Raw genomic sequence first — 26,366 nt, 5'->3', positions numbered from 1 at the left:
AGTGTTGTCATCGAAAGACATTATCATTTAGGGTTTTCTTTTTTCCATTTAGGAGAAGATGTACATGAACCGGATTTGTATCTTTGAGTACTTTATTAATGATAGCCATACTTTTGCCAAAAAAGCAAGCCTAATTATTATAAAAGATATTGTAATGCTTAAAGTAAGTTCAACGTAGAGTAAGTTAACAGGCAACGATTACAAAGACAATGCTTGCTTTTCTCAAGAGCAAGACATAATATTATAGTATTAATGGTTTGCAAGACATAATATTATAGTATTAAATATACTACAATCTTTCACGTTTTCCTTCTTATGAATTAAATATTAGGATAAAAATGACCATATGCCAATAGCTATACTTCAAATCCATATAAATTGGAGTTGGCTATATAAATCTCCACTCGTCCACTAACTCTTTTCCAAAATTATTTAATTTTAAAAAAATATTCTAACGATAGAATTTCTTTGCATTTTTTGTCGGCATATAAATTTCTAACAAAATAAAAAACTCTTAAAGCACATTAGGCTCAAAAGAAATATTTGACAACTATAAAGATGATATTTGCTATCATCTAATAAAGCGCAAAGAAAGATGGTCGTGTCATGTTTCCTTACGTTTTTTTTTTCTTTTGAAATAATATATCGGGACCCCCTGAGCTTGATACTTATTATTTGGTGTAAATTTAAACTAATTTTAATCCTAATTATCCCCCTCAAGTTGGTAGTTTGTTAGCCTTCACCCTTCTAGACGACTTCAATCCAAGGAGGTGTGATATACTCGTTGCCATATAAATAATTTTTGTGCATATGATATTTTTAAATAATAAAATATATATTTTTATCATTTTAAATCAGTAATTATTTTAAATTATTTTTTTAGCTAAGTCTGTAAAAAAATATTTTGGACTTTATTATTTAGGCTTTTTGTTTAGCTAAACATAATGAAGTTTCACTCAAAATTTTCTTTTTACATATTTGGTCCGGAAAAAAAATACGCAGTAAAAATAAATCTTCATAGCATCTAAAGATAAAATACAAAAAACACAATCGAAATCCATTATTTGGCTAAAAAAGTAGTTGACAAAAAATAATGAAGTTCAAATAATTTTTTAATAGGTTTCGTGGCAAAACAAAAGTACACAATTGGGATGAATAATCGTACATTTAAATAAGAAAGAAAAGAAAATTTCACAGTTTGAGCTTCGATAGTTTAGCTAATTTTTTATTTGGTTAAAATAATAGAGTTCTAGCCAACTTCTTTCTTTTTTACAGTTGGCAGAAAAAAGTTACACTGTTAGAATAAATATTTTGCATCTAGAAAAGAAATAAAATAAATACACACTAGAAACACCATTATTTTGGCGAAAACCTTTTATTTGGCTAAAAATAATTATTTTTCGGAAGTCCTATTTGAATATCTGGCTCTAAAAAGAAGATATACATAGTTAATTTAATAGTCATTGCACTGAAAGAAGAAATTAAAACTTATAAATTTGAGGTCAAATATATATAGTGAAGAAGAAGTACAAAAAAATATGAAGTTAGTACAATGTTTAATACTTATCAGTTACTTCAAATCAGCTAATCTAAACGGGCTCTAACAAGTACATGAAAAGTTGGCATATATATGACCACGTGATAGTTGCTCTATATAAAGAGAGAAAGAGGAAAAGAAAGAAGAGAGCATATATAGGAACAAATATGGAAGAAGTGAAGGAGACAAAGGGAAAAATATGTATAACAGGAGGAAGTGGTTATCTTGGATCATGGATGGTTATGAGGCTTCTTCAACTTGGTTTTTCTGTTAACACCACTATTAGGTCTCATCCAGGTAATTTGTTTTACCTACAATCATTTGGTTTGCTTCCTTAATTACTATGCAAAAGTGAAGATAATTTTTCAGTCTTGTACCTTTTTCATTTGCAGAATCCATTTTCGCTCTATTTGCCCCAGTAATATTTCAATATAAACATAAGTTTAGGAGACTTGCGTGTTTACTTAATTTAGCACTCATTGGAAATTCTTACAATATGGATGAACTCCCTATTTCAACATTTAAAAATCCTCTAGATGCAAAAATTGCTTTTATCTTTAAAGAACACTAGCCGTTTCTTCCGTAATGAATAAGAACATTTATTTTAGCACCCTAGTGATGTTTAAATATATTTAGATGGAGGATTACCTGAAGAGTCAAGAAACTTATTAGCACCGCTTATATGGGTGGACTAGACCCAATAATATTTTCTAACAAGTTCTAACTATAATAATGAGAATAATTGGTCCTGTGGGTTTTACTATATGATTAATTCACAAGATCGGAAAAAATGGGAACAACCTCAACTTGGATTTCTTGTCTGCTTAAGAAAAAATTGATCTATGATTCTTAATTTGATGTCTTGGTGTATTTTATGATCCGACTAGAAGGAAGACAAAGAATAACACTGGATATGATGATTTTTTTAAAATTTTCTTACCTCCTTGGTTTTGTGCTTAGTCAAATCAGGTGAAATTCTAACAAAATCAGCTTGGTCTGTAACAAAAAAAGATCTAGGGAGCGCTTCCCTCGAATGAGGCCCTACCTGGCGCGAATTCGGATATAGTCGGGCTTCAATGCGGGTACCCGACGCTGGATGGGAAACCAAAAAAAAATCTAAAAAGGATCTATTGAATCTAACAATTAATCAATAAATCCAACGCACGATGAATATTTATTCATGTATACCTGCAATATAATATCCTTAGAAAAATGTCCCCCCCAATCCCCTGTTAAACTCTTATTCATTTTATGTGCCAGTCCAGTTGAAGTTATATTAGTTAGTCCAGCTTTCTCCTTTGTGTGATTATGAAATATATTCTAGTTTCTGAAGATGAAAATATTGAATCCATTGACTCTAGATCGCAAGAGAGATTTGAGTTACCTCACAAATCTTCCAGGGGCACAAGATAGGCTGCGTATTTTTAATGCCGATCTTGACAAACCTGAGAGTTTCAACCCAGCGATTGAAGGCTGCATTGGGGTATTTCATGCTGTACATCAAATTGATTTTGAGAACAAAGAAAGTGAAGAAACTGTTGAAGTTTGGCAAAATGCCAAAGTCCCATATTGGTTGGGAGTTAAGTTTGGGGGAGATTTTTCCCCTATAAAAGAAGACTTAATGTTTAGGATTTAAACACACCTCTCATTTGCCTTCTCATCTGTTTAAGGCATTTGTATCTTCTCTCTTTAGTATTATTTCACTTGTATTTTTGGAGTGGAATAAAATATTGGTTGTGTCCGAGGAGTAGGCAAAATTAGCCGAACCTCGTAAATTCTGGTGTTCCCTTTATTGTTGCTTTATTGTCTTATTTATTATTTGGTGGCTGTCATAATTTTTGGTATAGTAGTTGTGACTTATTCACACTATATACATTTGGCTTCCGCAACAATTGGTATCAGAGCCAAGGTACTGTCTAAGTATGCTCTGTGGTTGCAGCATAGTCTGATCTTCCACATCAGAAAAGATTTATCTTGGTAACTGAGTCAAGGTTCTGTCTGAGTATGCTCTGTGGTTGCAGCTTAGTCTGATCTTCTACATCAGAAAGGAAATAATCTTGATTTGTGTCGTCAGCTATTAAATAATATTTGTGTCAAATATGTGAGACAATAAACAAGAAGAATCTACATCAAGTGTCAACAATACGTCATCATTGACATCTTCGCTTATGACAAGAATTGTGTCAAATGCGAAATTTGCGGTAGAAATTTTTGACGGGTCCGTGCATTTTGGGATGTGGAAGGCGAGGTTCTAGATGTCCTTTTTCAACAAGGGCTAGATCTGGCCATTGAAGAAAAGAAACCAAATGTTATTGGAGAAGAAGATTGGAAGATTCTCAACCGTGTTGCTTGCGGTACCATTCGATCCTTCCTTGCTAGAGAGCAGAAATATCCATACACAAAGGAAACTTCTGCAAGTAAATTATGGAAAGCACTGGAGGATAAATTTTTGAAGAAAAATAGTCAAAATAAATTGTACATGAAGAAGAGACTGTTTCACTTCACCTATGTTCCTGGTACCACGATGAATGAACATATCACCAGTTTCAATAAGTTGGTCACAGATTTGCAAAATATGGATACAACTTATGATGATGGTGACTTGGCCTTGATGTTGTTGGCGTCACTTCCTGATGAGTACGAGCACCTTGAAACTACTCTACTCCATGGAAACGACGAAGTTTCTCTTAGAGAAGTTTGTTCGGCTTTGTACAGCTATGAACAAAGAAAGCGAGAAAAACAGAAGGGCGGAGAAGGAGAAGCACTATTTGTGAGGGGTCGTCCTCAAAGTCAAACGAGGACAAAGAAGGGAAGATCCAAGTCAAGATCCAGACCCAGCAAAGATGAATGTGCCTTTTGTCGAGAAAAAGGGCACTGGAAGAAAGACTGTCCGAAGTTGAAGAATAAGGCCAAACATAACAATGGAAAGGCCATTATGGATTCAAATGTAGCTGATTGTGATGATTCAGATTTCTCATTAGTTACAACAGAGTCATCAACATCATCAGACATATGGTTGATGGACTCGGCTTGTAGCTATCATATGTGTCCCAACAAGGACTGGTTCGTGGAATTTCAAGAAGGAGAATATGGAGTCGTCCACACAGCGGATAACAACCCTCTTACCTCATATGGCATTGGTTCAATACGATTAAGGAACCATGATGGAATGATCAGAACATTAACAAATGTTCGATATGTACCGGATTTGAAGAAGAATCTCATCTCTGTGGGAGCCCTAGAATCAAAAGGGTTCAAAATCATTGCAGAAAATGGAGTGATGAGAGTATGCTCTGGTGCACTAGTGGTAATGAAGGCTAATCGGAAGAATAATAATATGTACCGCTATCGTGGCAATACAGTTATTGGGACAGCGACAGTGACATCCAGTGACGACAAAGAGGCAGAAGTAACCAAGCTATGGCACATGCGCTTGGGACATGCTGGAGGAAAATCCTTGAAAACTCTATCAGATCAAGGATTGTTAAAAGGAGTCAAGGCTTGCAACTTGGAGTTTTGTGAGCATTGTGTTAAAGGGAAACAAACAAGGGTTAAATTTGGTACAACGATCCATAATACTAAAGGCATTTTGGATTATGTACACTCTGATGTTTGGGGTCCTTCCAAAACACTTTCATTGGGTGGGAAGCACTATTTTGTAACCTTTGTTGATGATTTTTCTCGAAGAGTGTGAGTGTATACAATGAAAAACAAAGATGAAGTGCTGGGAATTTTTCTCAAATGGAAGACGATGGTGGAGAATCAAACAGGCAAGAGGATCAAGTGTATTCGCACAGACAATGGAGGTGAATACAAAAATGATCATTTCAATAAGGTCTGTCAAAATGATGGCATCGTCCGACACTTCACTGTCAGACATACACCACAATAGAATGGAGTGGCTGAACGTATGAACCGGACCTTGCTGGAGAAGGTACGGTGTATGTTGTCCAATGCTGGCTTGGGCAAAAAATTTTGGGCTGAGGCAGTTACATATGCATGCCACCTCATTAATCGCTTACCATCTGCTACTATTGATGGCAAGACACCATTTGAAAAATGGTATGGAAAGCCTGCTTTAGATTATGACTCTTTGCACGTGTTTGGCTCAACTGCATATTATCATGTGACGGAGTCAAAATTGGATCCAAGGGCAAAGAAGGCTATTTTTATGGGAATTACTTCTGGAGTCAAAGGATATCGCTTATGGTGTCCTATGACAAAGAAAGTAATATTCAGCAGGGATGTTACCTTTGATGAATCTGCTATGGTAAATAAGGTAACAGAAGACACCAAACAAAATAAAGGTGCTTCTAAGCAGGTGGAGTTTGAGGGAAAATTTATTTTTCCTACACAAGAAGCAGAGGAGGAAACAAATGAAGATTACCCTCTGGAAGAAGAGCCAGTAGAGGAGATTCCAACTCAGGAACCTCAACAACAACTTGAATCAATAGCAACCAGCAGGCCAAAAAGAACAATAACAAAACCTGTTCGTCTCATAGAGACGGTTGCTTGTGCAACCTCAATTGTAGCTGATGATGTTCCTACCACTTATAAAGATGTTGTCCAAAGTTCAGAAGAAGATAAGTGGAGGATTGCCATGAATGATGAAATACAGTCCCTTCATCAGAATCATACATGGAGATTGGCCAATCTCCCGAAGGGAAAGAAAGCAATTGGGTGCAAATGGGTATTTGCAAAGAAGGAAGGATTTCCTAACCAAGTAGATGTTCGCTACAAAGCAAGATTGGTGGCCAAAGGATATGCTCAAAAGGAGGGAATTGATTACAATGAAGTGTTTTCTCCAGTTGTAAAACATTCCTCCATTAGAATTATGTTGGCTTTGGTAGCACAATTGGATTTGGAACTAGTTCAGATGGATGTAAAAACTGCGTTTTTACATGGAAACTTGGAGGAGGAAATCTACATGACTCAGCCAGAAGGATTCAAAGTTGCTGGAAAAGAAAATATGGTGTGCAAACTTGAAAAATCGTTGTACGGATTGAAACAATCTTCTAGACAATGGTACAAGCGATTTGACGAGTTTATGTTGCGGCAAGGGTACAAGAGAAGCAAATACGATCATTGTGTGTATTTGCACAAGCTTAAAGATGGTTCCTTTGTATATCTTCTCCTATATGTTGATGATATGTTGATAGCTTCCAAGAATTCGAAAGAAATTGATAAGTTGAAGATTCAACTGAAGAAGGAGTTCGAGATGAAGGATTTGGGTGAGACAAAGAAAATTCTTGGCATGGAGATAATTAGAGATAGACGTTCAAAGAAACTCTGTTTATCTCAAAAGGAATATTTGAAGAGAGTACTTCAACGTTTTGGCATAGATGACAAGACTAAGCCAGTTAGTACTCCACTTGCTTCCCATTTTAAGCTAAGTACTATTATGTCGCCAATGGATGAAGCTGAACGAGAGTATATGTCAAAGGTACTATACGCAAATGCTGTTAGTAGCTTGATGTATGCAATGGTTTGCACAAGGCCTGACATTTCACAAGCTGTTGGAGTTATTAGCAGATATATGCACAATCCAGGGAAGGAGCATTGGCAAGCTGTGAAGTGGATTCTACGGTATATTCATAATACTGTAGATATCAGGTTAGTTTTTGAGCAGGAATACAATCAGTCTGTAGTTGGATATTGTGACTCAGATTTTGCGGGTGATCTGGACAAACGAAGATCAACTACTGGTTATGTGTTTACTTTTGCAAAAGCACCAGTTAGTTGGAAGTCCACTTTGCAGTCAACAGTTGCTTTGTCTACAACAGAGGCAGAGTACATGGCTATTACAGAGGCTGTGAAAGAGGCAATTTGGCTTCAAGGATTGCTAAAGGAGCTTGGTGTTGAACAAAAAGGTATCACAATTTTTTGTGATAGTCAAAGTGTTATTCAATTAGCGAAGAACCAAGTTTATCATGCAAGGACGAAGCATATTGATGTTCGGTATCATTTCGTACGAGAAATCATAGAAGAAGGAGGAGTCACAGTGAAGAAAATTCATACTACGGAGAATCCTGCTGATATGCTAACTAAGGTGGTGACTGCGATCAAGTTTCAACATTGTTTGGATTTGATCAACATTGTTGAACACTGAAGATTGAAGATGAAGACACAACCAAAATTTGTTATTGAGAGAGAATTGAAAATGTGGAATTTTGCCAAGGTGGAGATTTGTTGAAGTTTGGCAAAATGCCAAAGTCCCACATTGGTTGGGAGTTAAGTTTGGGGGGATTTTTCCCCTATAAAAGAAGGCCTAATGTTTAGGATTGAAACACACCTCTCATTTGCCTTCTCATCTGTTTAAGGCATTTGTATCTTCTCTCTTTAGTATTATTTCACTTGTATTTTTGAAGTGGAATAAAATATTGGTTGTGTCCGAGGAGTAGACAAAATTAGCCGAACCTCGTAAATTCTGGTGTTCCCTTTATTGTTGCTTTATTGTCTTATTTATTATTTGGTGGCTGTCATAATTTTTGGTATAGTAGTTGTGACTTATTCACACTATATACATTTGGCTTCCGCAATAGAAACAAAACACAAGGATCAATTAATGGGACTTTAGGCATTTTACAGGCGTGTCTTAATTCAAATACAGTTAAACGTGTTGTATACACTTCTAGTGCATCGACAGTTGTGGTTGATACTTCAGATATAGTAGATGAAAGTTCGTGGAGAGACGTAGATCTTTTAAGAACCTTAAAGCGTTTTGCAAGTTCTTACGCCATCAGCAAGACCTTAACAGAAAAGGCAGCTATAGAATTTGCAGAAAGAAATGGAATTGATATTGTGACTGTAATCCCAACTTGGATACATGGCCCTTTTCTTGCTTCTCAAATTCCTGGTTCTGTTCGTTCATCCATGGAAATGATTCTTGGTACGTACATATAAATTTTGTAACTTTAGTGTTATAGTCAATAAAGCTCAATTGCTTTAATTTGACAAAAAAATAGTTTTTGATTTGTTAAAGACATAATTAAATAAATAATATGGTCCCACGTTTCAACATAATATTATAGTAAACATAGGCTATGTGTTCAAGTCTCACTATCATCTATTACCAAAAGAAGAATTTCCACATGCTTGGCTCCTGAAAGAATCAAGCTCGCTTGTGAGAAGGGGCTAAACTTCAATGTATGTTTGCTAAATAGTTGTTAAAAATTTGTGCAGGGTCATCAAAAAAATAGCTTGCACTATCCTGCAGTAGTACCTTTTGTACATGTAGATGATGTGACAAATGGTCACATCTTTCTTCTTGTCTATCCTAACGCGAAAGGGAGATATATTTGCTCAGCTGTTGAAATAACACGCGAAAACCAAGCTGAATTTCTTACAACTAGATATGCTGAATTTCGAAAGCAAATTACCGAGTAAGTATTGCAATGAAATGCATCTTTCAATTCCTTATATTAATATCTATGTGCAACTCAAATTAAAAGGTTTAATTTGAGAAAACGGAAGAAGATAATTGATTTTACTGTTATTTATTTTTAGGTATACAGGGCAAAGTAGTGAAGAACTTAAATTACCTAGCTTTTCATCAAAAAAACTTTTAGAGACTGGATTCAAGTACAAGTACAGCCTTGACGAAATGTTCGATGGAGCAATTGGATGTTGCAAACAAAGAGGCATACTCTAATCTCTTTCTAGCAAATAAAATGTAGAAACTTCATATTATATGAAGCTCTTCCCTTTATTGTTCTTCCATTAAATCCACACTTATTATGGTGGAGACCGATAATTGATGGTAGAGGACTAGACACATACCATCAAATTCCTTATTTGGCATATCAAAATTAGTTCCTGGGTTTGAGACCAAATTACATTAAAAAAAGTTTGAAAATTAGTTCCCGGGTCTGAGAAGTGTTTTTTTCGAAAGTACTTTTGGTGAGAAACAGTTTGTATTTGGCTAATTAGTTTGAAAAGCACTTCTGAGCAGCAATTAGTGTTTGACCAAGCTTTAAAAAACTGCTTCTAAGTATATTTTTCTCAAAAGTGCTTTTGGAGAGAAGCTATTTTTTTCTGCTTCTCCAAAATTGCTTCTGCTTCTCCTTAAAAGCACTTTTTTCCTTCCAAAAGCTTGGCCAAACACCTCAGTTTTTGGCCAAAAGTGCTTTTGGGAAGAAAAAATAACCACTTTTGTCCAAAAAGAAGCTTAGCCGAACAGGCTATAAGTCAACAGAGTTACATTGTTAAGTTCTTTTTCCCCAATGCATAGTTAAGTTCCAATTGAGGAATTCTTACTGATTCATCTAAAATTGGTTGATCTTGGTAAATAGCCACTTCTTAAGTCGGTTATTAGAGCTTAGCAATATTTTAAATTGTATCGGTAAAGTAGTCAATTATCAATATGAAAATACAAGTCTTGACGAAAATACCCCTATCGGATCGTTTTTGTGAAAATTCTTGGATTTTTCACAAAAATTAGTATTTTTACCTGATGTTTATATTTAAAGGTTAAAAATTATTGAAGTATAACGTGAGTTCAGAACCATGAATCGTTCCTGGATTTTTTTGGATTTTGCACTAGTAAAGGTTAAAAAACCAATAATTTTTCTTGGATTTTGTACTAGTAAATGTTCAAAACTATTAAATTTTGAAAATTTTAGCATAATTTACGGGGGTTTCACTTGTCAAAGTTTCGAACTCCAGTATCGATTGCTAGAGTTATGTTCCGTATTTTTGTTGGGACAAACATGCCAATTTAATCGGATCAGTTGTTACTTTGCCATTACCATTACAATTTAAAATAGAGGTAAACTCAGCTGCCCCGAGAAAGTGGCCAACCCAGTTAATTTTTACTTTAAAATTAACTGGGCCATCGAAGCTGGGCCTTCATGAAAAATTGGCGTAAAAATTTAAGGGATTTTTACCTTCCTATACCATATATGAAACCTTATTACTCTCAATGTTTAAGGATTGTGTTAATTACATTTCATCATACCAAATTACCATTTATATACCACAATTCAAATTAAGGGTATAATTAATGCTTCATTTATATTAGGCATTAATTTAGGAGCGTATATTCTCCCATTTTCGTTTACCCGCCTCTCTCTCCTCCCACCCCCCACAACCCCCCACGTTTTACCTTCAGTTAATTCCCCCATTTTCGTATACTCGCCTCTCACCCACGTTTACCATCAGCTACCCACGATTCTACAATTTTCTTTTCCAGTTAATTTTACAAAATCCTATTTTGAAGTTGCATCTGTTTTTTCAAGTCCCAAATCATGAAAAAAATCAGCACTCCAAAATACATCTTCGCACATGTTGACTACAAAATTTTTCGCACATGTTGACTACAAAATTTTTCTGTTGGATTGATCAGAATTTGAACTAAATACATCTTCACACATGTTGACTACAAAAAATTTCTCTTCATCTACAAAAATTCTACAAATATACTACAAATCAATTTTAAGTATGTATAAAGCAGTATTATTTGTAAGGGTATCTACATAATTACTACATTTATTCTACAATTAAACTACAATCTATGTTGAAAATCTACAAATTATCTACAAAATATCTACAAACTGGGTACATTGAATTTTAATATCCCAATTCCCATTCAATTGTAGCATAATTGAGATTTTTGACATAATTGCATTTTTTCAGAAGATTTGTAGAAGTTTTAGTCGTTTTTGATGTGTGAAAACAGAAAACAAAGCACCTACAATTAGAATACAAATAATCTACAATTTATCTACAAAATATCTACAAACTGGGTACATTAAATTTTTATATCCCAATTCTCATCCAATTGTAGCATAATTGTGATTTTTGACATAATTGCGTTTTTTCATAAGATTTGTAGAAGTTTTAGCAGTTTTTTATTTATGAAAACAGAAAATAAAGCATCTACAATCAGAATACAAATAATCTACAATTTAACTACAATTTATCTACAATTTCTGCAATATGTCTTCTTCTTCTTCTTCTTCTTCGAGTTTCAATCTGAAATTAAGTCAAAACCAAGTCTAATCTTCACCAAAACCCCTCAAAATTGAGATATAAACTCCAAACCACATTCCCGATTATTTTCAACAACACCCAATCCAAACAAATAATGATTTTTGAAAACTCAAATTTGAATTCAAAGCTTTCAAGTTTTTTAATGGCTATCAATGTTGGAAAATATATGGAAGAACGGATGAAGATGAAGATGAAGATGAAGAACAGAATTCTCCTTTCCATTTCAAAACTTAAATTTAATGTAGACTCAATCAATCGCAAGATTTTTTCCTGATTTTTAGCGCGTTAATTATGGAAGATTTTGCCCAATTAATCGTATATTAAACAAATGGTACAAAAATTGTAGGAAAACTGTGAACTGGGCGGATAATTTACATAGTATGCACATATTTGGTAATAAGATTTTATATATGTTATAGTTAGGAAAAAGTCCCAAAATTCAATGGGACGCCCAGTTTGTACCCCAGTATTTAACCTATACCTTATTGTTTCAAAATATTTAATCTGTACCCAATATTGGAGAACTTCAGACAAAATTTTCACGCTTATTCTTCTACTTCTCCTCCTCTTCGTCTTCCCTGTATACCAACTTTCAACTATTGTCTTCCAGTTTCATGTTATGCGTTGGTTTTTTCTTCCCTCTTTCTTTTTTATTTCTTTTTAGGGCAGATCTGCTTCTCTCTATTCTGTCTTCGTTCTTTCTTTATTCTTTCCCCTTTTTCCCCTTTTGCACATATCAATGTAAAGTTATTTTATTGGTATTTTAATTAGTGCAGAAAGGGTTTATGGTTGTTTGTTGCCTTTTTTATGAGAATCTCTAGATTATCAAAATTTAGTATCTGTTTGAGCATAAATAGCAAATTCATCCACTAGGAAAACGAAAGGCAGCACGAATTGCAAATTTAGATTTATTGATTCAAAATCATTTGATTGAAATCCTTGGACCTGCATTCCTTGTCGGAAACGTGATTGAACATTGTCGGGAAGCGTGAAACTCGAAGATGCATCCCGGGATTCAGTTATTGTCTAAAGTTTGCAACTATTAGGAGTAACTTCAGAAAAAAATGATGTGAAGGTCAAATTGATTTTGTCTCTGAAGTTTGCATTACAAACTGAAGAACTTCTCATTAATTTATATGAAGTTTGCACTATGAACTAAAGTTTGCCAATTCATATTTACAAGTCTGAAGTTGTTCAAAAAGTGGATAGACTTGCAATTATTTATGCAAAATAGATATAAATTTAATAGTGACCCAAAAATTGAGTATAAATGCAAATGCCTCAAAATTGGCCAGCCTACCCAACTTTTTCTCATCGAAATAGGACTTCTGGTTAAAGAGCAGGTAAATCCTGATTGTAGCAAAAAGGCCGGGCTCACAGCAGCACTAATCCGCCCAGAATTTTTTCTTCTTTTCTATTCCTTCTTGTTGTCTTCTCTTCTCATTGATAATAATTAACAGATGTGATGTTTCTACCAAATAAATCAGTTTATATCACTTGCACATACACATGAATGAAAAAAAATATTTCGTTATCCGTAGGCAAAGACAAGAAGCTTAATTAGTAGAATTCGTTATACGTTAATTCGCTAAGATTAAAGTTCAACAAAATTCATACGATCATAATTAGTAGTATTCAGCAAAAACGTTACATATAAAAAAAGGGAGTTATATGATAATAATCTTCATAGAACTAAACTTATAAATTAAGAATAGAAGCATATCTTTATGGTGAAGGTCTAAATCTAACTCCAGGTAAGTGTCTAGAAACAAACTCTCGTGCTAATGTATGGAGCTCAAAGTTCTCCAGTTCTTGATCATCGAACGAATCACTTAAACCTGCGGTTATGTCAAATTGAGGATATTCCATATTATTACTCGAAGATGATATGCTTGAAGTAGTGCAGAAGATATCTGAAGATGATTGCAGCGCTGTTGGTGTAATTGGACTTTGTGGCTCTGGCCCTTGTCGCATAGGGAGGTGCTGTAAGGTAGAAAGGCGGGCTTGAACATATGCTAACTCAGCTTGCAAACTTACAACCTGCGTATGTGTAAGAAATCAAACCATGCGAGTATTGAACATCGGTTGAAAAATCAAAGAAAAGAAAATATAGGTGTTTCTTTTCTACTTCAGATATTGTCATCAAGAAGGCCGCTAGTGTTAACTAATACAAGACAATATTTTCATAGTTTGAAATTCTTACCCTGATAAAAATTTACCTGTTAAAATAAGTTAAATTACTAATAGCGTTGACAGATGTTATTTTATTGTTTTACTATTAGAATATTTAACGGGTTGTAACAGTTAATGTGTACATTATCTTTCAGATTATTAATTTTGTTTTTTATAGGCTATATATGAGTTTAACTTTCACACTTAAATATAAAACAAAATTTTCACACTATTAAATCACCTAAAAAATCAATTATTTAGTTAACTGTTCATAAAAAAGGGAGACTAGTAACTTAAAAAATTAAGACTTGTTACAATATATTCAAATAAATTAACAAGGTAAATGTTTTTTATACTGACAATATATATACATGTTAAATACAAACAATATACCATATGATGCATTACGTTTTTCTTTTGAAATTTATGTTTCTTGGTTTCTTAGGTTTCAGTACTGACTGAAATCTCAAGTCTACAACAAACTAATTAAAATAAATCCTTATGGTTGATAAACACTCGTATAATTTTCATGAAATTCGATCGTATTATAATATCTGTCAGATTTCCCCCCAGTAACCTACCATGGACGGCAAACCCACTTTAATGTATTATGTTCTCTTAATTTTATTATGTAACAAAGGGGTAAAGACAACTTCGTGGCGTATAGGAAGTTAATATCAGAAAGCTTAATTCTGTTCGTGGAACTCTGTAACATTTGTGTTATCTCCTATAATAGATAGAATTGCAAGTAGTAACATATTGCTTTCCTACCTAATTAAAGAGTTTTGTGCTTATCTGCCCAATAATAGACATTTCGTAGTATATTTTATTCCTGAGCATTGGAATCTTACCACGAATTTTAAATGCTTAACTAATTTGCTCAACAAAATTTATTTTAGCACTTAAATGGTAAAATATTACTCACTACAATCTATTTTATGTGAAGGTGCTTAATTGAGCAAAGAGTTTAAGAAAAAAATTGAGAATTTATGATTTTATGTACATTATCATGACATTTACAAAAAAGTGAAATTATAAGATGTCACATTAAATGAAATGCACGGAATAATATTCTTTTGCATCTGAATTTGCCAAATTAACACTTTATAACGCATAGTATTTAGCACCTTTGTTGAGTTCCACCATAAACAGGTAAGAAAACAAAGTAAGCAAGAAAGTCAAATTATTGAACAATGGGAATATATATCGGGCTGCTAAAGTTGGTTAGGGTTACTTATTACTCCCGCCAAGCAAGACAAAAATATTTCAAAGTCCACGTCCATCAACTATTCTATGCAAAGTTCTCTCTCTTTCTTGTAGAGGAACAGCGCATGTTAGATTTTTTATTTTTATTTTTGCTAATAATGTTAGATTCAGTTTTAAGGGATTTAAATTATATATACTCTAAAGTTTTTTTTTCATACTCACACAGTAATTTAGTTGATTATAACATAATCTTCTAAGTTATCATATCAATTTTGCTATAAAAAGTTACTACTTGTTAGTAGGTCGATTAGATATGATAGTATAAAAATTAATACACTGTCAGTACACAAGACACTACACTCAATTTAAAAAGGATTTAAGTTATTACATATAATATAATGAATTTTTTACACCATCAATGTAATTTAATATATTATAACAAGTTACATACAATTAGATCTAGATAACAAATTAATGCTATTAAATAGAGTTAGTTAACCTATAATTATCTTTCAAATGACCTGATTGTGTAAAGTCAATTTAAAAAGAATAAGTTATTTGCACCGATAATATAATGAATTTTTTACACCATCAAAATTCGGATACGTAATAATTTTATGAGCCTTGAAATGTGGCTGGGTATGAGAAGTGCATATTAATGAACATATGTACAATATAACATGTTACTGTAGTAGTAAATGAACCATTACTCATTGTATTACTCCTATTTGTTAGCAACTTGTCAATGAGCAGTAACAAGAAAGACTTTCAGAGTACTGTAAGAAAAGACTCGAACCATTTTGAACACATAGACAGTTGAGGGTTCTATCATATAGTTCTACTATGATCCTTTTGACAATATTAGATTATGAGTCATTGACTATCCTACAGTTTCAAAAAAAATGCTAGCCACAACAAAGGACAGAAGTATATTTACCCCAACCCCACCTTGACAAATCTTGGAATAATTTCAGAAATTTTAGCTTATACTTTTGGATACCATTTGATCCTTCCAGAAATTTGAACCAAAAAAAAAAAAATCGTTAAAACCCCAAATTATTGGGCAGCCCTAAATCCAATCATTTGATTTCTCTTTTTATCCCCTCTTCTTTGAAGGGCTCTACACAAGTCTATCGCTCTATCTTAAGTTTTCAAGCCCTAGAGCACATCTCATCAACTCCAGCATACAAGTCATCACACCATATGAACTTAACAGAAAATACAACTTCTCTTTAGTAAGATTAATTGACAAGCAAGAAACCAATCCAAAATTAGTCAATGAGTTTAAAATGAGAGTGATCTTATTATATATTTATATTATAAGTAACTCTTTTGTAGTATATATAAACATGTTGAGCCGAAACAATAAATACAGTTGAACTCACAGAATTCATCATTATAAAATTCAGTCAAGCAAATAATGTCAAATCAAGAATCGAGAGTCAGTAGCTTCGAATTAGACGTACAACTTTTTATTTCTGTTAAACATATATATTGAGACAGAGAACAGAACTCACCTTAAATCCGCCTCGACTAAAAGCAATTGAGCAAGAATATTACCAAGAAAAAAGCCCAGAAAGTTCATACCTGTTGCTGAAGAGTAAAGATGTGAGCAACACAACCATAGATAGGGTCTCTAACTCTAGCAAGAGCCTCATAGCAAAGTGTAACGACAGCATCCAGACGTTTATGCGCTGGAATTCTGAGCAGCAATTTAGAGGCATTGCTAGCTCCAAACACCTTATGTACAGCAGCAAAATGAGCAGTGCCTTGATCAGAATCAAAATATGGTGCAAATATGCATCCCCTCACACATTTTCTTCTAAGAAACTTGCATGCACCACAAGGCCCGCCACCTCCTCCACCTACAATATTATTATTATTATTATTATTATTATTATTATTATTATTATTATTATTATTATTGTTGTTGTTGTTATTATTATACTGACGATCAGCACCACCACATGAACCACCGTTCATATTTTCTCTGTCTTTCTCTCCCTCTCTATTTATGTGTTTATGATCTTTTATTGTTCACTTGCCAAAGTGAGCTTTTGAGCTTTGTGGGGTCTTGGAAAATTGGAAGCAGAAGCAGAAGCAGAAAGAGAGCTAAAGATTTGGAGAGAGATGGGTATTTATTTAAAAAGAGTATAGACTAAGAATGAATAAAATGGACACCTAGCTACTGTTTGTTACTACTAGTATTAATTTAATTCTGCTCTTTTATTTAAATTATTTATGGAAGCTTTGGTGGTGGGTCAGTTGATAGACCTGCCAAGAGAGTAAATCTCACCATACATATTTTAGGATAACAGGAGTTTACTCCCATAAATTGATCAGATTATTTAAATAAAAATTAGATATACTATTTATATGTAAAAAAAATGAGATTAGTAACCTATAAAGTAAGATGTATTATTTGTTACAATGAATAAGAAACACAGAATAACACTCTCTCCGTCCTAACTTAATTTACTTGATCGAGTTTGATTGGACATAGAAATTTAAAAAAGAAACTTTGAAATATGGGTTATATAAACTCTTTAAATTATTAGAGTAATATATGCTTCTTTTGTCCCAATTTATATGTTGTATTTCTTTTTATGTCTGTCCCCAAAAAAATAAAATTTAACTTTAAATTTTTTATTTTATCCTTAGTAAGATGATTTGTTACCAGATAAATATTTTTGTCTTATTTTAGAAAATAAATTTTAAAACTAATACTTTCTTTTATAAACAGCATATCAAGTTAGTTTGCATCACATAAAATATAAATCATTATCAAAGGTCATAGAAAATTTATGTGTTCTTTAGGGGTGGAGCTAGGGGGTGCATATTGGTGTAAACTTCTAAGCCAAGGCGAAGACAGAAGCAAAAAGGAGGTAATAGCTGCAGCTTGCGTGAAGCAAACATACATGCGGTGGAGTGGATACTGGACAGTAATAGCTCCCTATTTTTATTTTTTTATTTTTTGCCCCCTGATTTCTTTCTTTCAGAAAGATTTCTTCAATCAACCACTGTTTGTGTTTACACCCCCACGTGCGAGTCCCGTGGGAAATAAATCCCATCATTCCATCAATCATACCTTTACTCCCTCTTTCACACCCTCCTGCCCAACTTCCTTCTCTCTTGTCATTTCTATCCTATCACATCACACACACACACTCCAGTCTCCAGACCAGTATTACTACACTGTCTGAAAATAAAGGAAGAGACTGCTTGTGTGTAATTACTCTTTTGATATCGTAGACTATATTAGTACCTCATGTGATATCTTATTTTACTTTTGATAACTGAGAAAGTATCTAGGATCAGTCTCGGAGCTATGTTCAAACCAAGAAATTCAATTTAACCTCGTTTATCTAACAATTCACAATATATATATATATATATATATATATATATATATATATATATATATATATATATATATATGTTTTTGAATCCTCATTGACATATAAAAAGCTTTAGTAGTCGTTTGGCCATAAGTTTTTGAAGTTCTTTTTTCATTTTTTTTTTTCAAATATGCTTTTGTTTATAGAATTAATCTAGTTTTTTAAGATTTTGAAAACGAAAAATTCAAATCCCAAATATAGCTTAAACCTCTGTTTGGGCCAAATCTTGAATATTTGGGACTTTTTAGCTGAAAAAAGTAAGAAAAACTAACTTTTAAACATGCTAAAACTTGCCCCAAAATTCATGTCCAAATACAATTTCAATTTTACATTAAACTTTACCCAAATCAATATTTTCAAAATATATTTGGGAATTTATGTCCAAACGGGTCCTTAAATTTATTGAAAAAGGGGTTCAAGAAATATTCAAGGTTACACATTTGAATCCTAGCTAGGAGTCAGACTTGTTTTGGAAATAAATTCTGTGTTCCGAGGACCAGGACCCGTAAAAACTGTAAAAACTAATAAATTGTGTTTTTAAAATGAATTTAAGTTGACTTCAGTCAATATTTTGGGTAAATGGACCAGGACCCGTAATTTGACGGTCCCGGAAAGTCCGTAGGAAAATATGGGACTTGGGTGTATGCCCGGAATCAAATTCTGAGGTCCCAAGCCCGAGAAATGAATTTTTGAAGAAAATTGTTTAACCGAAATTTTAAGAGTTTTTGGAAGCTCGAATGTATTGGAATTTGATGGTATCAGCCCCGTATTTTGGTTTCGGAGCCCGGTACAGGTCTTATATGGTATTTAAGTTGAGCCTGTAAAATTTGGTAAGAAACGGACTTGATATGACATGAATCGGACCATCGGTTGTTAAAAATGGAACTTAAGAGTTCATGAGATTTTTCTTTGATTTTGGTGTTAAATTCATGGTTATTGATGTTATTTTGATGAGTTGATTGCACGAGCAAGTCCGTATGATATTTTTGGACTTGCGTGCATATTTGGTTTGGAGCCCCGAGAGATCGGGTGAGTTTTGGATAGGCCACAAAGTTTTTTGAACTTAGGAAAAACTGATGTATGTTGCAGGTCTGCAGGCTTCGCAATTGCAAATCCTGGCTCGCAATTGCGAGCTCGCAATTGCGAATAAACATTCACATTTGCGAAGACTGGGTTGGCAGACCTTGGTCGCAAATGCGACATTTCCTCGCAATTGTGATGTCGCAAATGTGACCTTTCCTTGCAATTGCGAAGGTGACCGGAATTGCCCATGGTCGCAAATACGACGTATCCTTCGCATTTGCGAAGTTAGCAGGTTTTGATGGGGTTCGCAATTGCGACATTTGCGACCTGCAAAATCATAACCTAGCCAAAAATCTTTCATTTTTCAAACCTTTTCAATACCTAAACACCTTTGGGCGATTTTTTTTAAAGAAAACTACTCTTCCAAATTGATTGTAAGTCATTTCTAACTCGTTTTCATTAATCTTTAACATCATTTCACATGATTTCAACTCAAAATCAAGAGTTTTCATGGGGAAATTGGGTGTTTTGGGTAGAACTTAGGTTTTTTAAATTTTGGGGATTTGGACCTCGATTTGAGGTCCGATTTCAAAACAAATTATATATTTGGGTTCGTGGGTAATCGGGTTTTGGTTCGAACCTCGGGTTTTGACTATGTGGGCCTGGGGTCAATTTTTGACTTTTTGGGGAAATCATTGAAAAACTTATTTTCATGCATTGGAATTGATTCATTTAGCATTTATTGATATAGTTAAGTAATTTGTGGCTAGATACAAGCGAATTGGTGGTGAAAACGAGAGGTAAAGCGGTAGTTGAGGCTTGGATTGTGTTCGTGGCATTGAGGTAAGTGTTTGGTCTAACCTTAGCTTGAGGGATTAGGAATTGTGTCTTAATTGTTGTGTGTTAATTGTGGAGTACGATGTATAGTCATGGTGACGAGTATCTATACGTCAGTGTCAAGCATGCCCATAACTCTAGTGTTGTAATTGTTGTTACACCGGCGGGTGATTCTATTGTGGTAGATCATGTCCATCGTTCATGTATAGTTGTGATTGGGGGTCTTGAGACTCGAGTAGATTTGTTACTTTTGGACATGGTTGATTTTGATGTCATATTGGAGATGGGCTAGTTATCACCTTACCACGCTATCTTGGACTGTTGATCACGCCCAACTATGCCTTCTAAAAGACAAAGCGATCGTTGCAAATATAATTCGGTTTTAAGTCCGGAGTCGAATCCTCAGGGAACTAACCTATCTATTACAACTCTTTGGCAATGCTATTATCAACTCAACCAATTTCTAGATGTAAGATATCAATCTTGGGTTTTGTTTAACTACTTTAAATAATATTGGAAATAACAATAAGCTAGATTAAAGATAATTCAATGGTAAAAAGGTCTAGGGCAGTGATTTTCCCAATTGCTAGTTCAGGTCTTGACTCTTTCGCTATAATCTCACCACAATACTCTATGAGGATTAAGAGCTATGAGTTATCATAGTTATCTCTCGATCAACTACAATAATTTACTAGAGCATTCTCTCGAACTACTCTAGCTAACAATATGTGCACCTCTAAATTATCCCACCAAAGTTTTGTTATCTCTAAATCCACTTTTAAGTTCAAGTAATGAATCTCTTCAATTACCCAAAAGTGGTGTTGTTCAACAGCTGTCTAACCTAGTATTCTTTCTCAAGCAATACGAGATAATTAGACACGATTAATCAAGGGCACATTCAATTAATCACCATACAAAATGTAGTTGAACAATCATATAATAAATCCGGCTCGATTATTATAAGTTGAGTCAAAACTTCAACCAACAATTGGTTCTATCAATCCTAGATAATTGTTTAGCTACTCATAACAAAATAGAATAAAACTACAAAGTCATTCATAATGTATAATTGCAAGAATTAAAAGGAGATAGAAAAACTCTAATGTTTGGTTGATCTTCTCACACTTGTTCTTGCCTCCAAAGTAGTCTTAAAAACAAGCTTAATACTCTTTTGGGCGAGCTTCTAAAGTTTATATGAACAAGTTTTTCCCGAATTACACTTTGGTCCCCAATTTTCTGGCAATTGAATAGTTTACCGTGGCCGCGGCAAGACCGCGGTGAACGCTGAACATTCTGCCTCGCATAATTGATCTGCCACAGTTCAACCGCGGTCACGGTGGATTTCACTCAGTCTATTTTTTGTTTCATTATGCTCGGGTACTTCTTGATTGGGCGTTTTCTTCACATTATTGACTCCAAAACACTCCGTAGTGTTTCCTCACTTAGATTATTCCCTGCGAAGCAAAAGAACACCATTCAGAGCATTTTGTTATCAATTCGCCAATAAAACAACAATAAAGCATGGTAATATTAAGGTGTAAATATCATCTATATAGCCTAATATCAACACCCCACACTTAAATCATTGCTAGTCCTCTAGCAATCCACCACACTCTATCAAAGTTCGTTCCCTAAGCTTTTCCCTTAACGACTCGCACCTTGAACAATTTACCAAAGTTGCACCTAGTAGTGAACAACCTTTGCCTCAACAGTCGAATCTCTCGTACCATGCAACATTCGCGCTTACTCAAACTACTCTATACAGAAGTCAAGACTTACCTTTCCTTTGTGAATCAGATGCCCTCACATCACACAAGAGAGTAGTTCCGCAAATAATATGATTAAAAACAATTAGGAACTCAGATGGACAAAATTCGCTCACTCTCCAAAAGAACATTCACATGTCACAAAGATGCACCATAGGCTTGCCCGTAGTGTAATACTTTACTAATCGAGCCTATCCAGTCTAAGATCAATTAGGACTTCATTTGGCTGTAATGTAGGCTAAGGGATGGGTAGGATATATGTGGATATAGTGACTAACCTCCCTAAGCACTTTTAATACAAAACACATTAACATTTCATATCATTCTTATGTCAACCAGACTTTCCCCACAATTTATTTATAACATCCCATTTCTTTATGTGCATTTGTATCAAGCTACCACTTATCAACTACTACATTTATTCACAATTTTTTTTCGTGGCACTTTTTCTTTTACTCTTCAAAACTGTACCTTTCCTCTATTTCATTGGCTCCACTCAAAACCAAACCACCACCCCACACTTTAATTTTTGCATATGTCAAGGCCATTCAAGTGCTCATGGGAGGTAAAAGGGTTCAAACAGAAGGCTATTCAAACAATTGGGTAAGGTTCGTAATGTGGTTGCCAAAGAAACAGGCTTATAGGCTCAACGGGGTTAACTACGATGTATTACATTCAGGTGGATTTACGTTATATATCTGGCTTAACAAGAAATGCCTATATCACTTCTAAGACTGAATGAAGCTACTATTTCGCTTTGTAAACACACAAGACAAGTTCTAGGCATCAAATGTAAAGCATGGAATACAATATAGCTCACACACACATGGCATATGACTCACTTCGGATTGATTTATCAAGACATTCTCTTTTGAGTGTTCAATTCAGTTACAAACATACAACTTTAAGGCACTTTAGAAAGATTCAACCATTGAGACTAGGCGTTACACTCTAGTATCGATTGTGTTCAGGAGTATTAACGCCAAGGGATTCTCTTTCTAATTCAGCTCGTAGCCCATCAATGCTAACTAAAACTAAAAATAAAATAAACAAGAACTACCTACACCCGGTTCAAGCTAAACCCTTGGAAAAGAACTGTGGCCCAAAGAAAAACCAAGGGGGAGTTACTACACTACCTAAAAATAAAATTTAAAAAATCTTTTTGGGATTTTCTCTAGACTAACTTCCCTCAAGAAACTATCTCAAATATCCGTCATCAGGAAGAGTCCTTATATTATATTTTTTTGTTCGACTCATATCCCTCAAGAGACCGTCGAAAGGTGTCCATCTTTGGGCCAAGTCGAAGTTAATTTCATGACCCTACCATACCAATCAAACAAAAATAATGCACATCATACAAAGTTACACAATCTATTTACAACAACATCATACAACAACAGCCAGCCCCTACCCCACACTGAAAAATATGGCATATCCCCATGTCAACGAATAAAGAGCAGAGTAAGGAAGGGGGACTTCCTTGAAGATCAATCCTGATCAGAGACGGTGCCAGGATCGAGGTGACATGCTCATCCTAGCACTCGAAGCCATCCCATAATCTTCTTTTCCGACTTTGTCTATTGAGTGGTTAGAGTGTCAACTCTGGTGCCCAAGTCTGTGACAGAAGTGCAGAGACCAGCCATTTCCTACTCCAAGGCTATCATGCAGGTACTTTGGCGGGGCTGTGATGTGCCTGCCTCCTCAACTCTCGTAGGTGGTGGGACCTCAGCTGCCTCAACATCATTATTATCAGATTTATCATCCGATTCAACAACATTCACCACCGGCTCTATCCCAATTCTGATTTTCTTGCCAAGAACGGGGCTTTCAGTGGCAATTTGCCATCAACTCTAAGGTTTTCAGGGACTCTAGCAAGACGACACAACTTGGTAACTAGAGAAAGGAAGTAGAAGCCTTTGAGTAACTCAGGTGATCTAATGAACATCTCATCATGGAGGAGTCGAGCCACATCAAAATAACTGTGGGCCATGAAATAGTAGATCGCCGCCGCTCGTGGTTGATTGACATCAGTCGTATTGCTGGAGGGCAACAACTAGCTGTTGATAACTGTGAGCCAACACTTAGCCTCCCAATTGAGAGACTGGGAGTTAAGTGTGATTCGGGGCTTTATCCATATGTATTCTCTGTCTGGCACATAAATAGTCTCAAGAAGAGTTGCCCACAAGGCACTTGTTTGGCTATAAGTACGATAAACATCAGATTCCCCCAGAACACTGACAGTTGGTACACCCTACGGATGGCCTCGATGGTTGAGTTACCCGGGTATTGCGTACAATAACAACTCCATTCTCATGTTCCGGGCAGTCAGCGTAGAATTCCCTAACCACTTGAACATTGGCGTCCTCCGGTTCCCCAAAGAAGATGTCCATCTGACATCTCCTAAACTCATTGATGATATTCAGGCATTCCACTTCTAAGGCTTCTCGATCAATGTGCACCTCCGCTAACAATTTCTTAGACGCTTTTGCATTGTACCTGTCCTCCACCATTTTGGAGACAAATCTAGTTCTATCAAACTGTGGCGCACTAACTTGGCCCCTGGCCCTCGAGGAGCTGCCCGGTTCACTAGCGGAGGATCCTGTGTTGCGTCTTTTCCTAAATGGATTCATTATACCTGTCAAATAGAGAAACACCTATCAGTGAGGGTGTGAGATGTGTGAACTATGGGTGGTTACTCAGACTTCACCACAATTAGCCCTTATAACTCCATTGGGGCAAATTCACAAACACCTTATGGGCAAGACAATTTCCACACACATATATCCCAAATGGATACAACCATGCTACCCCCAAATAATAAGTGGTACTACACCATTACACCCCACAATAATTAGTTCAACGCCCACAACATACACCTCTCCACCACATTATACACATAATTCCTTAACAAGCACCCACCAAGATAAAATTCAAAATAAAAAGAACAAAAAGAAATCTACTAGAAATACTACACCATTACAACATTAAACTACATAAAAACTAAAATAAAATACAAAAGATGAGGTAAGGGAGAAGAAACATACCTTGATGGAAGAGAGAAGGAGAGGAGTGGGGATGGGGGAAGTGAGATGAGTGAAGAAGATGAAGAAGAGAGAAGGGATTTGGGTGTTAGGATTTAGAAAGAGAGAGAGATTTGGAGATGTGAGGGGGGTTAGGCTGGTATTATGAAATAAAAGAGGGGGGGGGGGAGGGTTTTTTAGAAGATAATAAAAAAATAAAAAATTTAAAAATTACTTACCTGGAGGACGTCCATTGACATCTTACCGCAGTCAAGCCGTGGTCCCACCACAGTCGCGGTGGGTTAACAAAGTCTAGGCAGTGTACTAACATTTCACCGCGGTCCCACCGTAGTCTAGCCGCGGTCGAGCCGTGGTCCCACCGTGGTCCTACCACGATCGTGCCACGGTCGCGGTGCTGCCCAGTCTTTTTTTTATTTTTTATAATGAGACATTACATAAGAAACACAAACTACAACATTCATGGGTTGCCTCCCACACAACGCCTAATTTAACATCGCGACACGACGTAGGCTCAGAGCATCACTCCTCATTCATGTACTGGGGCTCTTCCAACATTATTATCTCTCTGTCCCCTTTCTCATTTGCCATACCAAGGTAATGTTTCAGCCTTTGACCATTCACTATGAACTTATTTGCCCCATCCTCTGATTCAATCTCAACAGCTCCACTTGGGAACATTTGCACCACTCTGAAGGGTCCTAACCATCGGGACTTCAACTTACTTGGAAACAATCTCAATCTGGAGTTATATAGCAACACTAGCTCTTCGGATTTCAAGTTTTGGTCCACGATGTGTTTGTCATGCATCAGCTTCATCCGTTCTTTGTATAATCTAGCACTCTCGAATGCCTGGAACTTGAATTTCTCTAGCTCATGTAACTCAGTGACTCTGTTAGTGCCTGTTGTCTCCATGTCCAAGTTCAACTGCCGCAATGCCCAAAGTGCTTTGTTCTCAAACTCAACCGGGAGGTAGCATGCCTTTCCAAACACCAACTTGTACGGTGACATACCAATTGGAGTTTTGAAGGCTGTGTGGTACGCCCACAATGCATCATCCAGCTTCCTTGCCCAATCAGTCCTTGTTGCATTCACTGTTTTGTAAGGACACTTTTAATCTCCTTGTTGGACACTTCAACTTGCCCGCTCGACTGTGGGTGGTATGGGGTGGTCACCTTATGACGAACTCCATATTTTTCCAACAGCCTTGCAAACGCTCTATTGCAGAAATGTATTCCACCATCACTGAGTATAGCTCTCGGGGTGCCAAATCGTGTGAAAATATTCTTCTTCAGGAAGCCTGTTATCCCTTTAGCATCATTGGTCGGGAAAGCCACTGCTTCGACCCACTTGGAGACGTAGTCAACTGCTACCAATATGTACTTTTTACCATACGAGC

The 26,366-nt window shown here is 35.4% G+C and overlaps 1 protein-coding gene and 1 pseudogene across 1 annotated transcript; one reads left to right on the top strand and one right to left on the bottom strand.

Annotated features, from left to right (window-relative positions):
- Positions 1-1,698: 1,698 nt before the first annotated feature.
- LOC107791837 (vestitone reductase-like) lies at positions 1,699-9,389 on the top strand (annotated as a pseudogene).
- A 16,100-nt stretch (positions 9,390-25,489) lies between these two features.
- LOC142164243 (uncharacterized) lies at positions 25,490-25,882 on the bottom strand. The gene has a single exon (XM_075221794.1). The coding sequence runs from the start codon at positions 25,880-25,882 to the stop codon at positions 25,490-25,492; it is 393 nt and encodes a 130-aa protein (XP_075077895.1).
- Between the last annotated feature and the right edge of the window lie 484 nt (positions 25,883-26,366).

This window comes from Nicotiana tabacum, chromosome 1, assembly GCF_000715075.1.
Source record: "Nicotiana tabacum cultivar K326 chromosome 1, ASM71507v2, whole genome shotgun sequence".
Taxonomy (NCBI): Eukaryota; Viridiplantae; Streptophyta; class Magnoliopsida; order Solanales; family Solanaceae; genus Nicotiana; species Nicotiana tabacum.
This window is presented reverse-complemented; position numbering and strand designations above follow the sequence as displayed.